General features: G+C 49.2%; 2 protein-coding genes across 7 annotated transcripts; both read left to right on the forward strand.

Moving 5' to 3' along the window:
* The first annotated feature begins 86 nt into the window (after window positions 1-86).
* Window positions 87-1956, forward strand: MRPS18B (mitochondrial ribosomal protein S18B). Its single transcript, XM_059837379.1, has 7 exons — window positions 87-248; window positions 622-721; window positions 819-916; window positions 1116-1184; window positions 1396-1462; window positions 1559-1618; window positions 1696-1956. The coding sequence occupies exons 1-7, from the start codon at window positions 174-176 to the stop codon at window positions 1932-1934; spliced, it is 708 nt and encodes a 235-aa protein (XP_059693362.1). The 5' UTR covers window positions 87-173; the 3' UTR covers window positions 1935-1956.
* Window positions 1957-2568: 612 nt separating this feature from the next.
* ATAT1 (alpha tubulin acetyltransferase 1) lies at window positions 2569-16227 on the forward strand. Of its 6 annotated transcripts, XM_059837373.1 has the most exons (11): window positions 2571-2776; window positions 2935-2995; window positions 3364-3446; window positions 5360-5420; window positions 7281-7304; window positions 7631-7720; window positions 8943-9044; window positions 11521-11566; window positions 13793-13867; window positions 14514-14664; window positions 15555-16227. In XM_059837373.1, the coding sequence occupies exons 1-11, from the start codon at window positions 2673-2675 to the stop codon at window positions 15577-15579; spliced, it is 822 nt and encodes a 273-aa protein (XP_059693356.1). In that variant the 5' UTR covers window positions 2571-2672; the 3' UTR covers window positions 15580-16227. The 6 variants fall into 6 exon arrangements, with proteins under 6 accessions (XP_059693358.1, XP_059693357.1, XP_059693356.1 ...); XM_059837375.1 differs by lacking the exon at window positions 8943-9044 and having other exon boundaries at window positions 2569-2776; XM_059837378.1 differs by lacking the exon at window positions 7281-7304 and having other exon boundaries at window positions 7607-7720.
* The last annotated feature ends 112 nt before the right edge of the window (window positions 16228-16339 follow it).

The raw sequence follows: 16339 nt of genomic DNA on the forward strand, positions 1-16339 counted from the left end.
CCGCCATTGTCCGCGGGCCGTGTGGCGCAGTTTTAATTCGGGCGTGGGCGGTGGAGCCACTATGCATGCGCGGCCACTTAAACGAGAGGGGAGTGGCTCCGCGGCAAGATGGCGGCGCCCCGCCCCGCCGTGAGGGAGAGGCGCGGGGCGGGGCGTGAGGGAGAGGGGAGAAGATGGCGCTGGCCTGGGCCGCGGCAGCGGCGGCGCTGAGGGCGGCGAGCGGCGTGAGGAGGCCGCGGTGGGCTCAGGTTAGGGCGGGGAGAGGCGGGAGGAGTCGTCGGGAATTTGGGGGAGGGGGGAGACAAAACCGGGACGTGAGGGGGGAAAAGGGCAGCGCGCGCCACGTGCGGCGGGGCGGGGCGGGGCGAGTGACGTCACTGGCTTTTAGTTTTCCGTTAGGGGGCGCGCGTGTGGGGGGGGCGTGGTCTTTTCGTGAGGCGTTACGTCATTGTCCGCATTTCGATGAAGTCATATCACACCTCTGCCCGTTTTAGTGACGTCACAGGGGCATCGCCCCTTCTGACGTGACTGCCGAGGGTTGGGCGATGAGAGGGAAGGGAGGGGCCAGCCCATGTGTGATGTCATTGCTCTGATCACATTTATGACGTCATTATCCCCCAGGCCCTCCCCCGCTTTTGCAGCACCCAGGAGACCCCCAAGGACCCCCCGGCCGCCCCCTCCCCCTACCAGGAGCGGCCCTGGGAGTACCTGGAGAGCGAAGGTCGGTTTGAGTGGGGGGCGTGAGGGGAATTTTTGGGGAAGTTTGGAGTCCCCAAACCCCTCAAAACCCCCCCCCCCCCAAAAATGTCCCCACGCAGAGTACCGGGCCACCTACGGGGACAGGCCGGTGTGGCACGGCTACCGGCGCAACCACAAGGGCTCCGTGCCCCCCCAGAGCCCCCGCAAGGCCTGCCTGGTGAGCGCTGGGAGCACTGGGAGGCACTGGGACGGCACTAAGGGCATTGTAGGGGCTCTTGAGGCACCTTAGGTGCTGTTTGGGGGGCACTGGGGGCATCTTGGGGACGATGGAGGCCTCTCAATGGCACTTTTGGGGACACTGGGACAGTTTGGGGGTTACTGGGCCTGACTGGGACTGCCCCATTCCCTTCCCCCAGCGCCGGGGGAGGCCCGTGGGGAACCCCTGCCCCATCTGCCGGGATCGGAACCTGCTCGTGGATTTTCGGGTGAGTTCTGGCACTTTTAGGGGCAAATTTAGGGAGGCTGCATTGGCCCCCCATTCCATCTTTTTCTTCTGCTTCCCTTTTCCCTCTTTGTTACTCCCTTTTCATTTTCTTTATTTCCTTTACCTTCCCCCTTTTTAACTCCATTTTTATTCTCTTTTCATTCTTTTTTATCAATTTTTAATTGTTTTTACCTCATTTTCCCACCCTGCAGAATGTGAAGCTGCTGGACCAGTTCATCTGCCCCCACTCCGGTGTCATCTTCCACCCGATCCACACAGGTGAGTGCACACCTGAGGATCACCTCTGTGTCCTTGGAGTCACCTTAGGGTGTCCCTGGTGTCACCTTTATGTCCCTTTGTCCCTTTTCCCCTCAGGGATCTGCATGAAGCAGCACAGACGCCTCTCCCAGGCCATCGCCCAGGCCCAGGACCATGGTAAACCCCAAATCTGATTTTTAACCCTTCCCAACCCCTCCAGGTGCCCCTCAAACCCCTCAATCCTCCCTCCCCAGGTCTCCTGTGGCTCCAGGTCCCCTTTGTGCCTGTTCCTGAGGAGGATTTTTCCAACCAACACGCGGCCGTGGGCAAAACTCCCCCGGCGCCGGCGCTGAGGGGGCCGGGCCAGGCCTGGTACCCCTGGTATGAGTGGCAGCAGCCCCCCGCCGCCGAGGTGGCTCGGATGCGCCGTTTGTACCGGGGATTCCTCAAGGAAGATTACCCGGATACCCCCCCGAGCCCGTCCGGGAAATAAAAATGTTTAAAATCCTGTAAAATCGGCGTTTTTCTTGTAAGGGAAACTGAGGCACCAGGCCAAAATGGCGGCCGGGGCTGAAAAATGGCGGCAGCATATGGGGAGTATATCCCACGATGCTTTGCGGGATGAGGGGATGCTTCCCTTCATGCTTTCCTGTGGCGCGAAAAGCGGGTTGCTACGGAGGGCGGGGCTTGGTTGCTAAGGGCGGGAGAATGGGCAGCTGCGATTGGGCGAGCAGGTGTCAGGGGTGGAGCTTAGTCCAGGAGAGAATAAACGATTGGTTGAGGGGTTGCTAGGGGCGGAGCTCGATGTCTTACAGCGGAAGCGATTTGGTGTCGGTTGCTACGGGTGGGGCTTGATTGCTGAGGGCGGCTGCCATTGGTGAACAGTTGCCATGGGCGGGACTCGGTTGCTAAGGGCTGTTAAACCCTCGGCAGCGATTGGCTGGCGGTTACTAAGGGCGGGACTCGGTTGTCACAGACGGGCGCGGCGGCAACAACGATTGGCTGACGGTTGCTAAGGGCGGGACTTCGTTGTTAAGCACGGAAAAACGCAGCGCACCGATTGGCCGCCGCTTGGCGGGTCGTGCCGCGATTGGTTGATTCCTCCCCGCGGGGGGCGTGGTGTCTTTGCCGCCCGGGCGCGGCCGTGGCGGTGGCGGCCGGGCCGGGCCCGGCGGGCGGAGGCGGCGGCGGAGCCGGGCCGGGCCCGGGGCTCAGAACTCGCAACTCCATCATGGAGTTCCCTTTCGACCTGGCCCCGGTGCTGGGCGATCGCTTCTGCGTGGTGGATCAGCACCTTCGGCCCGCGGGGCGCGGCGGCGGCGGCACCGCCAAACGGTACCGGGGCTGGGCGCGGGGCAGGGCGGGAAGGGGCGCGGGGCATGCCGGGAAACTGGCGGACCCCGCTTTTTTGGGGGGATTTTGGGGGGGTTTTGGGGATTTTGTGAGGGGAAAGTGGGGTCCCAATGGCTCCTCTCGGTGTTCCCTGGGCGCAGGGAGGAGCTGGAGCAGCAGCTGAGGACGGTGATCGATGAGCTGGGCAAGGCCTCGGCCAAGGTGGGGACACTGGGGGGACACGGGGGACAATGGGAGGGGGTCACTGAGGGGAACCGGGGACAATGGGGGGTCCCGGAGGGAAACTGGAGGGTCCTGGGGGTCACTGGGGACAATGGGAGGGGGATGGAGGGGTCACTGAGGGGAACTGGGGAGCCACTGGGGACAATGGGGGGTCCCAGAGGGAAATTGGGGGTCCCAGGGAGACAATGAGGGGACAAAGAGGGAAACTGGGGGGTCTGAGGGGGAACTGGGGGGGTCTGAGGGGAAATTAAGGAGTCCCGGGGGGGAATTGGGGGGTCCCAGAGGGAATTTGGGGGGTCCTAGATGGAATTTGGGGGTCATGGGGGGTCCCGTGTGCCCCCAGGCAGGCCCAGGGCCTCTCCACCCCCGTGACCAGCGCGGCGCGAATGGAGAGCAACAGGCACGTGCTGTACATCCTCAGGGACACCCGGTGAGAGCCCAAAATCACCCCAATAATACCCCCAAAGTGTCCTCAAAGTATCCCCAAAGTATCCCCAAAATCACCCCAAAAACATCCCCAAAACAGCCCCCAACAGGCACGTGCTGTACATCCTCAGGGACACCCGGTGAGAGCCCCAAATCACCCCAAAAATACCCCCAAAGTGTCCTCAAAGTATCCCCAAAATATCCCTAAAATCACCCCAAAATCACCCCAAAAATATCCCCAAAACAGCCCCCAACAGGCATGTGCTGTACATCCTCAGGGACACCCGGTGAGACCCCGAAATCACCTCAGAATGTCCCAAATATGTCCCCAAAATGTCCTCAAAATATCCCAAATATATCCCCAAAATATCCCCATAATGTCCTAAAAATATCCCAAATATATCCCCAAAATATCCCCATAATGTCCTAAAAATATTCCCAAATATATCCCCAAAATATCCCCATAATGTCCTAAAAATATTCCCAAATACATCCCCAAAATATCCCCATAATGTCCTAAAAATATTCCCAAAATATCCTCAAAATATCCCCATAATCACCCCAGAAATATCTTTAAAATATCCTCAAATATATCCCCAAAATATCCCCATAAGGTCCCCAAAATATCCCCAAAATCACCCCAGAAATATCCCCAAAATGTCCCCAAAATCACCCCAAAATATCCTCAAAATCACCCCAGAAATATCCCCAAAATCACCACAAAATATCCTCAAAATATCCCCAAAATGTCCTCAAAATATCCGCAAAATCGCCCCAAAAATATCCCCAAAATATCTCCAAAATCACCCCAGAATATCCCCAAAATATCCCCAAAATCACCCCAGAAATATCCCCAAAATATCCTCAAAATATCCCCAAAATCACCCCAGAAATATCCCCAAAATATCCTCAAAATCACCCCAGAAATATCCCCAAAATCACCACAAAATATCCTCAAAATATACCCAAAATCACCCCAAAAATATCCCCAAAATATCCTCAAAATATCCTCAAAATATCCCCAAAATCACCTGAAAATATCCCCAAAATATCCTCAAAATATCCCCAAAATCACCCCAGAAATATCCCCAAAATATCCCAGAAATATCCCCAAAATGTCCTTAAAATATCCTCAAAATATCCCCAAAATATCCCCAAAATTGCTCCTCAAATTCCTTTTTCTCCCCCAAATTTCCCAAATTCCCCCAAAATTGCCCCAAATCCCCCCTCAAATTCCCATTTTCTCTCCCAAATTCCCCCAATTTTCCCCCAAATTCCCCCAAATTTTCCCAAATCCCCAATTTCCCCAAACTCCCCCAAATTCCCCCAAATTTCTCCCAAATCCCCAATTTTCCCCAACTCCCCCAATTTCCCAAATCCCCCCAAATTCCCCCCAAATTTTCCCAAACTGCTTCAAATTTCCCCCAAATTCCCAATTTCCCAAACCCCCCCAAATTTCCCAAATTCCCCCAAAATTGCCCCAAATCCCCCCTCAAATTCCCATTTTCTCTCCCAAATTCCCCCAATTTTCCCCCAAATCCCCTCGAATCCCCCCCCAAATTTCTCCCAAATCCCCAATTTCCCCCAACTCCCCCAAATCCCTCCAAATTTTCCCAAATTCCCCCAAATTTTCCCAAATCCCCAATTTTCCCAAACTCCCCCAATTTCCCAAATCCCCCCAAATTCCCCCCAAATTTTCCCAAACTGCTTCAAATTTCCCCCAAATTCCCAATTTCCCAAACTCCCCCAAATTTCCCAAATCCCCAAAATTGCCCCAAATCCCCCCTCAAATTCCCATTTTCTCTCCCAAATTCCCCCAATTTTCCCCCAAATCCCCCCCCAATTTTCCCCAATCCCCAATTTCCCCCGATTTCCCCCAAATTTTCCCGAAATCCCCGTTATTTCCCCCAACCCCAGGTGCCCCCGGGGTGCCGTGCTGGGTTTCCTCAAGGTGGGCTACAAGAAACTCTTCCTGCTGGTGAGTGCTGGGCTGGGATTTGGGGAGGATTTTGGGGATTTTGGGGATTTTTGGAATTTTTTGGGGGAATTTGGGATTTTTGGGGTGAAATCTGGAGGGTTTGGGGTGGGATTTTGGGGGGATTTGGGATTTTTGGGGTTAAATCTGGAGGGTTTGGGGTGGGATTTTGGGGGGATTTAGGGGAAATTTGGGATTTTTGGGGGAATTTGGGATTTTTGGGGTGAAATCTGGAGGGTTTGGGGTGGGATTTGGGGGGAATTTGGGATTTTTGGGGTTAAATCTGGAGGATTTTGGGGGAATTTGGGATTTTTGGGGTTAAATCTGGGCGGTTTGGGGTGGGATTTTGGGGGAAATTTGGGATTTTTGGGGTTAAATCTGGGCGGTTTGGGGTGGGATTTTGGGGGGATTTGGGGGGATTTGGGGATTTTGGGTGGAATCTGGAGGATTTTGGGGGGATTTTGGGATTTTTGGGGTGAAATCTGGAGGATTTTGGGGGGATTTGGGATTTTTTGGGGGAATTTGGGATTTTTGGGGTTAAATCTGGAGGGTTTGGGGTGGGATTTTGGGGGGATTTGGGGGGATTTGGGATTTTTGGGGTGAAATCTGGAGGATTTTGGGGGAATTTGGGGGGAATTTGGGATTTTTTGGGAATTTGGGATTTTTGGGGTGAAATCTGGAGGGTTTGGGGTGGGATTTGGGGGGGATTTGGGGAGATTTGGGGATTTTGGGGGAATTTGGGATTTTTGGGGTGAAATCTGGAGGGTTTCGGGTGGGATTTTGGGGATTTTTGGGGGAATTTGGGATTTTTGGGGTTAAATCTGGAGGATTTGGGGGGGATTTTGGGGGAATTTGGGATTTTTGGGGTGAATCTGGAGGGTTTGGGGGGGATTTTGGGGAATTTGGGGATTTTGGGGTGAAATCTGGAGGGTTTTGGGGGGGATTTGGGGGAATTTGGGGGGATTTGGGGGAATTTGGGATTTTTGGGGTGAAATCTGGAGGGTTTGGGGGGATTTGGGGGGATTTGGGGGACTTTGGGATTTATGGGGTTAAATCTGGAGGGTTTGGGGTGGGATTTTGGGGGGGATTTGGGGGAATTTGGGATTTTTGGGGAATTTGGGATTTTTTGGGGTTAAATCTGGAGGATTTTGGGGGGATTTTGGGGGAATTTGGGATTTTTGGGTTAAATCTGGAGGGTTTGGAGTGGGATTTTAGTGGGATTTGGGGGAATTTGGGGATTTTGGGCTGGAATTTGGGGATTTGGGGTGGAATTTTGGGTGGAATTTGGGGATTTGGGCTGGAATTTGGGGATTTGGGGTGGAATTTTGGGTGGAATTTGGGGATTTGGGCTGGAATTTGGGGATTTTGGGTGGAATTTTGGGGATTTTTGGGGTGGAATTTGGGGATTTTGGGTGGGATTTTGGGGATTTCGGGCTGGGATTTTTTGGGATTTTTGGGGTTTTGGGATTTTTTGGGCTGGAATTTGGATTTTTCGGGGTCCCAGGAGCGGGACGGGTCCCAGGTGGAGGTGGAGCCTCTCTGTGTGCTGGATTTGGGCCGGAATTTGGGGATTTTGGGTGGAATTTTGGGTGGAATTTGGGGATTTTTGAGTAGAATTTGGGGATTTTGGGGTGGAATTTTTTGGGATTTGGATTTTGGGCTGGAATTTGGATTTTTCGGGGTCCCAGGAGTGGGACGGGTCCCACGTGGAGGTGGAGCCTCTCTGTGTGTTGGATTTGGGCTGGAATTTGGGGATTTTGGGCTGGAATTTGGGGATTTTGGGCTGGAATTTTTTGGGATTTGGATTTTTTGGGCTGGAATTTGGATTTTTTGGGCTGGAATTTGGATTTTTTGGGGTCCCAGGAGCGGGATGGGTCCCATGTGGAGGTGGAGCCTCTCTGGGTGTTGGATTTGGGCTGGAATTTGGGGATTTTGGGCTGGAATTTGGGGATTTTGGGCTGGAATTTTTTGGGATTTGGATTTTTTGGGCTGGAATTTGGATTTTTCGGGGTCCCAGGAGCGGGACGGGTCCCACGTGGAGGTGGAGCCTCTCTGGGTGCTGGATTTGGGCTGGAATTTGGGGATTTTGGGTGGAATTTTGGGGATTTTGGGTAGAATTTTGGGATTTTGGGGTGGATTTTTGGGATTTGGATTTTTTGGGCTGGAATTTGGATTTTTCGGGGTCCCAGGAGCGGGACGGGTCCCACGTGGAGGTGGAGCCTCTCTGTGTGTTGGATTTTTACATCCACGAGTCGCAGCAGCGCCGGGGGCTGGGCCGGGAGCTCTTCCGGGAGATGCTGCAGGTCTGGGGGAAAATCCGGGGAAATTGGGAAAAATGGGAATTGGGGGGGAAATAATGGGATTTTGGGGAGGAAATAATGGGATTTTGGGAGGGAAAAATGGGATTTTGGGGGGGGGAAATGGGATTTTGGGGAGGGAAAATGGGATTTTGGGAGGGAAAAATGGGATTTTGGGGGGGAAAATGTGGGGTTTGGGGGGAAAAAAAGAGATTTTAGGGGGAAATGGGAATTGAAAGGGGAAAATTAGAATTTTAAGAGGGAAAATGAGAATTTTAAGGTGGAAAATGAGAATTTTAAGGGGAAAATGAGAATTTTAAAGGGGAAAATGACAGTTTTAAGAGGGCAGTGGGGATTTTTGGAGGCAAATGGGAATTTTAGGGGTGGAAATGGGAATTGAAAGGGGGAAAATGAGAATTTTAAGGGGAAAATGAGAATTTTAAGAGGGAAAACGAGAATTCTAAGGGGAAAATGTGAATTTTAAAGGAGGAAAATGACATTTTAAGGGGAAAATGAGAATTTTAAGGTGTAAAATGGCAATTTTAAGGTGGGAAATGAGAATTTTAAGGTGGAAAATGAGAATTTTAAGGGGAAAATGTGAATTTTAAGGAGGAAAATGACAATTTTAAGGGGAAAATGAGAATTTTAAGAGGGAAAATGTGAATTTTAAGGGGAAAATGACAATTTTAAGGTGGAAAATGAGAATTTTAAGGGAGAAAATGAGAATTTTAAGGGGGGCAATGGGGATTTTTGGAGGCAAATGGGAATTTTAGGGGTGGAAATGGGAATTGAAAGGGGGAAAATGAGAATTTTACGGGGGAAAATGAGAATTTTAAGGGGAAAATGAGAATTTTAAGGGAAAATGAGAATTTTAAGGGAAAATGACAATTTTAAGGGGAAAATGACAATTTTAAGAGGGAAAATGAGAATTTTAAGGTGTAAAATGGCAATTTTAAGGTGGGAAATGAGAATTTTAAAGGAGAAAAATGACAATTTTAAGGTGGGAAATGAGAATTATAAGGGGAAAATGTGAATTTTAAAGGAGAAAATGTGAATTTTTAAGGGGAAAATGAGAATTTTAAAGGGTAAAATGACATTTTAAAGGGGAAAAAGGGGATTTTAGGGGTGGAAATGGGGATTTTGGGGTGGAAATGGGGATTTTGGGGTGGACATGGGGATTTTGGGGTGGACATGACGGTTTTTGGGTGGCTGCCGCCCCGGATGGCAGCGGGAGCGGGTGCAGCCCCACAAGCTGGCCGTGGACAGACCCTCCGAGAAGCTCCTGGGCTTCCTCAGGAAACACTTCGGCCTCTGCGACCTCATCCCGCAGGTGCGGCCGGAATGGAAAAAATTCCATTTATTGGGGCTTTTTGGGGGGTTTTTGGGGATTTATTGGGGTTTATTGGGGTTTAATAGAGATTTATTGGGGTTTATTGGGGATTTATTGGGGTTTAATAGAGATTTATTGGGGTTTATTGGGGTTTTATTGGAGTTTATTGGGGTTTTATTGGCGTTTGTTGGGGTTTTATTGGTATTTAATAGAGATTTATTGGGGTTAATTGGGGTTTATTGGGATTTATTGGGGTTTATTGGGATTTATTGGGGATTTATTGGGATTTAATAGAGATTTGTTGGGGTTTTATAGGGATTTATTGGGGTTCATTGGGGTTTAATAGAGATTTATTGGGGTTTATTGGGGTTTGATAGAGATTTATTGGTATTTATGGGGGTTTATTGGGGTTTATTGGGGTTTTATTGGGATTTATTGGGGTTTTACTGGGATTTATTGGGGTTTTATTGGGGATTTATTGGGGTTTATTGAGAATTATTGGGGTGTATTGGAGTTTTATAGGGATTTATTGGGGTTTAATAGAGGTTTATTGGGGTTTTATTGGGATTTATTGGGGATTTATTGAAGTTTATTAGGATTTATTGAGGTTTATTAGGATTTATTGGGGTTTAATAGAGATTTATTGGGGATTTATTGGGGTTTATTGGGGTTTTATTGGGGTTTATTGGGGTTTTATTGGGATTTATTGGGGTTTATTGGGATTTATTGGGATTTATTGGGGTTTATTGGGGGTTTATTGGGGATTTATTGGAGTTTATTGGGATTTAATAGAGATTTATTGGGGTTTGATAAGGATTTATTGGGGTTTATTGGGGTTTATTGGGGTTTATTGGGGTTTATTGGGGATTTATTTGGATTTAATAGAGATTTATTGGGATTTATTGGGGTTTTATTGGGATTTATTGGGGTTTAATAGAGATTTATTGGGATTTATTTGGATTTATTGGGGATTTATTGGGATTTATTTGGATTTATTGGAGTTTTATGGGGATTGATTGGGATTTATTGGGGTTTTATTGCGATTTATGGAGATTTATTGGGGTTTATTGGAGTTTTATTGGGATTTATTGGGATTTATTGGGGTTTTTTTTGAGTTTTATTGGGATTTATTGGGGTTTGTTGGGGATTTATTGGAGATTTATTGGGATTTATTGGGGTTTAATAGAGATTTATTGGAGTTTATTGGGGTGTATTGGGGTTTTATTGGGATTTATTGGGGTTCTTTTTGGGTTTTATTTGGATTCATTGGGTTTTTTTGGGATTTTTTTGGGTTTTATATTTATATTTTAAATTACATTTACATTTATAAAATAATTTCTATTTATAATTTCATTTCTATTCATAATTTGGTCATGTATTTATTATTCACTTATTTTATTTAGATTTTTATTTGCATTTATTGTTCTATTTTATGCTTATTTCTTTTATTTCACCTTTATCTGTATTTTATCTATTCCACGTTTATTTACCCTCTATTTATCCTTTGTGTTTGTTTATAACATTTGTGGTTAAAAATTCATATTTATTTGTATTATATTATATTTATTTACCTATATTTATTTCTATTTATTTTATTTTAGAATTACCTATCATTAAATTTAATATTTTTTCTGCTCACTTGTGTTTATTTTTATTTATATTTCTCATTTTTGGGGGGTTTTTAATGCTCATTTATCCCTTATTTTTAATTTTTAATTTTTAATTTTTTATTTCTTTTTTTTTTATACTCATTTATCCCTTATTTTTAATTTTTAATTTTTTATTTCTTTTTTTTTTTATACTCATTTATCCCTTATTTTTAATTTTTAATTTTTTATTTCTTTTTTTTATACTCATTTATCCCTTGTTTTTAATTTTTAATTTTTTATTTCTTTTTTTTTAATACTCATTTATCCCTTATTTTTAATTCTTAATTTTTTATTTTTTTTTTTTTATGCTCATTTATCCCTTATTTTTAATTCTTAATTTTTTATTTCTTTTTTTTTTAATGCTCATTTATCCCTTATTTTTAATTTCTAATTTTTTATTTCTTTTTTTTTTAATGCTCATTTATCCCTTATTTTTAATTTTTAATTTTTTATTTCTTTTTTTTATTATACTCATTTATCCCTTATTTTTAATTTTTAATTTTTTATTTCTTTTTTTTTTATACTCATTTATCCCTTATTTTTAATTTTTAATTTTTTATTTCTTTTATTTTTTATACTCATTTATCCCTTATTTTTAATTTTTAATTTTTTATTTCATTTTTTTATACTCATTTATCCCTTATTTTTAATTCTTAATTTTTTATTTCTTTTTTTTTTAATACTCATTTATCCCTTATTTTTAATTTTTAATTTTTTATTTCTTTTTTTTTTTTTGGCTTTATTTTATTTTTAAATATCAGTGTAAATGGGAATGAGGGAAATCCAATTTTGGTAATTCCCTGGAATTGCTCGTTTCCCCTCTCCAGGTGAACAATTTTGTCATCTTTGAGGGGTTTTTCTCCACCAGGACAGGTGAGCTGGGCCATCAGCTCTGCCCACGGGCGGGTTTGGGGGGATTTGGGGGAATTTGGGTAAATTTGGGGGGTTTGGGGGAATTTTGGGGGGATTTGGGTAAATTTGGGTGAATTTGGGGGGATTTGGGGTGGATTTTGGTGAATTTGGGTGAATTTGAGGGGATTTGGGAGGATTTTGGGTGAATTTGGGGTGGATTTGGGTGGATTTGGGTAAATTTGGGGGGATTTTGGGGTGGATTTTGGGGGATTTGGGGGGATTTGGGTGAATTTGGGGGGATTTGGGTGAATTTGGGGGGATTTGGGTAAATTTGGGGGGATTTGGGTAAATTTGGGGAGATTTGGGTAAATTTGGGTAAATTTGGGAGGATTTGAGGTGAATTTGGGGGGATTTGGGGGGAATTTGGGAGGGTTTGAGGTGAATTTGGGTGGACTTGGGGGGATCTGGGTAAATTTGGGGGGATTTTGGGTGAATTTGGGGTAAATTGGGGTGAATTTGGGGGGATTTGGGGGGATTTTTGGTAAATTTGGGGGGTTTGGGGGGATTTGGGGTGAATTTGGGGGGATTTGGGGGGATTTGAGGTGAATTTGGGGGGATTTGGGGTGAATTTGGGTAAATTTGGGAGGATTTGGGGTGAATTTGGGGGAATTTGGGGTGGATTTTGGGAGGATTTTGGGTAAATTTGGGGGGATTTGGGTAAATTTGGGGGGATTTGGGTAAATTTGGGTGAATTTGGGGGGATTTGAGGTGAATTTGGGGGGATTTGGGTAAATTTGGGGGGATTTTGGGGTGGATTTTGAGAGGATTTGGGGGGATTTTGGGTGAATTTTGGTAAATTTGGGTGAATTTGGGGTGAATTTGGGGGGATTTGGGTAAATTTGGGGTGAATTTTGGTAAATTTGGGGGGATTTTGGGTAAATTTGGGTGGATTTGGGAGGATTTGGGTAAATTTGGGGGGATTTGGGGTAAATTTGGGGGGATTTGGGGTGAATTTGGGTAAATTTGGGAGGATTTGGGGTGAATTTGGGGGGATTTGGGTGAATTTGGGTGGATGTGGGTGGATTTGGGTGGATTTTGGGGGGATTTGGGGGGATTTGGGTAAATTTGGAGTAAATTGGGGTAAATTTGGGTGAATTTGGGTGAATTTGGGAGGATTTGAGGTGAATTGGGTAAATTGGGGTGAATTTGGGGGGATTTGGGTGGATTTGGGGTAAATTGGGGTAAATTTGGGGTGAATTTGGGGGGATTTGGGTGAATTAGGGGTGAATTTGGGGGGATTTGGGTAAATTTGGGGTAAATCTGGGGGGATTTGGGGGGATTTGGGGTAAATTGGGGTGAATTTGGGTGGATTTGGGGGAATTTGGGTAAATTTGGGGTGAATTTGGGGGGATTTGGGGGGATTTGGGGGGATTTGGGGTGGATTTGAAGGGATTTTGGGGGGATTTGAGGTGATTTTGGGGTTGTTTTTGGCTGTATTTGAGGTGATTTTGGGGTTGTTTTTGGCTGTATTTGAGGTGACTTTGGGGTGGTTTTTGGGTGGATTTAAGGTGATTTTGGGGTGGTTTTTGGGTGTATTTGAGGTGATTTTTGGGGTGGTTTTTGGGTGTATTTGAGGTGATTTTGGGGGTGGTTTTGGGTGTATTTAAGGTGATTTTTGGGGTGGTTTTTGGGTGGATTTGAGGTGATTTTGGGGTGGTTTTTGGGTGCATTTGAGGTGATTTTGGGGTTGATTTTGGGTGTATTTAAGGTGATTTTTGGGGTGGTTTTTGGGTGTATTTGAGGTGATTTTGGGGGTGGTTTTTGGGTGGATTTGAGGTGATTTTGGGGTGGTTTTTTGCTGTATTTGAGGTGATTTTGGGGTGGTTTTTGGGTGTATTTAAGGTGATTTTGGGGTGGTTTTTTGCTGTATTTGAGGTGATTTTGGGGTGGTTTTTGGGTGTATTTAAGGTGATTTTTGGGTGGTTTTTGGGTGTATTTAAGGTGATTTTTGGGGTGAATTTTGGTTGTTTTTGGGGTGAATTTTGGGTGGATTTGAGGTGATTTTGGGGGTTGTTTTTGGCTGTATTTAAGGTGATTTTGGGGTTGGTTTTGGGTGGATTTGAGGTGATTTTTGGGGTGGTTTTTGGGTGAATTTAAGGTGATTTTGGGGTTGGTTTTGGGTGTATTCAAGGTGATTTTTGGGGTGGTTTTTGGGTGGATTTGAGGTGATTTTGGGTCCTCCCCCAGCCCCAGCCCGGCGCCCGTTCCCGCGGCCCCGCCCCGAGGAGCCGATCAAACCCTACTCGCTGAGCGAGCGCGACTGTGAGCGGGGGCGGGGCCGGGGGCGTGGTCATGGGCGGGGTCATGGGTGTGGCCATGGATGTGTGGGTGTGACTGTGGGCGTGGTCAAAGGCTGTGGTTGATGGGTGTGGCCACCCTGGGTGTGGTCAGTATGTGCAATCAGTGGGTGTGGCCGCCCTGGGTGTGGTCAGTGGGTGTGGCTACATTGGGTGTGGTCAATGGGTGGGGGCATGGGTGTGGTTAACTGGGTGTGGTCAGCGGGTGTGGCTCCCTTAAGTGTGGTCAGTGGGTGTGGCTGAGTGTCATCAGTGGGTGTGGTCACTGGGTGTGGCCTCACCCCCTGACCCTCTGCCCGTGGCCAATGGGGGTGCTCAATGGGCTGTGGGTGTGGCTAGTGGGTGTGGTCATTGCATGTTGCCCCGCCCCCTGACCCCCTGCCCGTGACCAATGGGGTGTGGGTGTGGCTGGTGGGTGTGGTCATTGCATGTGGCCCCGCTCCCTGACCCCCTGCCCGTGACCAATGGGGTGTGGGTGTGGCTGGTGGGTGTGGTCATGGCGCGTGGCCCCGCCCCCTGACCCCCTGCCCGTGACCAATGGGGTGTGGGTGTGGCTGGTGGGTGTGGTCATGGCGCGTGGCCCCGCCCTCTGACGCGGCCCCGCCCCCCAGTCCTGCGGGAGGAGCCCGAGCCCCCCTGGCCCTTTAACCTGGCGCGGGGGTCGCCGGTGCGGGGCAGCCTCCGGCCCTTCCTGCTGCGCCGAGAGACCCCCCCGGGGACCCCCCCGGGAACCCCCCCGGAGCCGCCCCCGCGCCGCGCCAGGTACCGCACACCTGGGGGCACCTGGGGGGCACCTGGGGGGCAGCTGGGGGGAGCTGGGGGGACATGGGGGCAGCTGGGGGGCACCTGGGGGGCAGCTGGGGGGATGTGGGGGCTCCTGGGGGGACATGGGGGTACCTGGGGGGAGCTGGGGGGAGCTGGGGGGACATGGGGGCACCTGGGGGATACCTGGGGGCACCTGGGGGGCACCTGGGGGGAGCTGGGGGGACATGGGGGGACATGGGGGCACCTGGGGGACAGCTGGGGGGAGCTGGAGGGCACCTGGGAACACCTGGGGGGGCACCTGGGGGGAGGTGGGAGCACCTGGGGGGACATGGGGGCACCTGGGGGTACCTGGGGGGCACCTGGGGGGAGGTGGGAGCACCTGAGGGGCACCTGGGGGATCTGGGGGGCAGCTGGGGGGTACCTGGGAACACCTGGGGGGCACCTGGGGGGACATGGGGGCACCTGGGGGACAGCTGGGGGGACATGGGGGGTACCTGGGAACACCTGGGGGGCAGCTGGGGGGACATGGGGGCACCTGGGAACACCTGGGGGGCACCTGGGAACACCTGGGGGGAGGGACATGGGGCCTCCTGGGGGGAGCTGGGGGGACTGGGGGTACCTGGGGGGCACCTGGGAACACCTGGGGGGAGCTGGGGGGACTGGGGGCTCCTGGGGGGAGCTGGGGTTACCTGGGGGGCACCTGGGAACACCTCAGGGATTTTGGGCTCAGTTTTGGGGATTTTGGGCTCAGGGATTTTGGGCTCAGTTTTGGGGATTTTGGGCTCAGGGATTTTGGGCTCAGTCTTAGGGATTTTGGGCTCAGGGATTTTGGGCTCAGTTTTTGGGATTTTGGGCTCGGTTTGAGGTCTTTCCCCCTCCCCCCACAGCTCCCTGGGGCGTGTCGGCCGCTGACCTCCCCCAGCCCCTCCCCCCTCCGGCCACTGACCCTCCCCCACTCCATGGCCACTGACCCCCCTCCTATGGACTCAACTGGAACCAGTTCCTGCTCCATAACCCAACTGGGAACCAGTTCTCACCCCATAACCCAACTGGGAACCAGTTCCTGCCCCACAGCCCAACTGGGAACCAGTTTCCATCTTACTGGGAACCAGTTCCTGCCCCATAACCCAACTGGAACCAGTTTCCATCTTACTGGGAACCAGTTCTCACCCCATAACCCAACTGGGAACCAGTTCCTGCCCTACTGGGAACCAGTTCTCACCCCATAACCCAACTGGGAACCAGTTCCTGCCCTACTGGGAACCAGTTCTCACCCCATAACCCAACTGGGAACCAGTTTCCATCTTACTGGGAACCAGTTCCCACCCCATAACCCAACTGGAACCAGTTTCCATCTTACTGGGAACCAATTCCTGCCCCATAACCCAACTGGGAACCGGTTCCCGCCCTACTGGGACCAGTTCCCGCCCACTGGGCCTCTCCTCCCCGCCCCGTGGGTGCCCCTCCCCCCGCCCGGCCCCGGGGGGTGCCTTCCCCCCCCTCCCCCGCTCGTTTTTTGGGGACATTTCAATAAAATCGGCGACTTTGGCTCCTTCCTGACGTCTCTTTCGGGTGTGGGCGTGGTTTACCTGCGACTTTACCCATATATGGATATAGTCACGCCTCCGAGCGTGGGAGCGGCGCTTCCTATTGGCTCGCGCCGCTCTGCTCC

The sequence above is a fragment of the Haemorhous mexicanus genome (genome assembly GCF_027477595.1).
Source record: "Haemorhous mexicanus isolate bHaeMex1 chromosome 32 unlocalized genomic scaffold, bHaeMex1.pri SUPER_32_unloc_3, whole genome shotgun sequence".
Lineage (NCBI taxonomy): Eukaryota > Metazoa > Chordata > Aves > Passeriformes > Fringillidae > Haemorhous > Haemorhous mexicanus.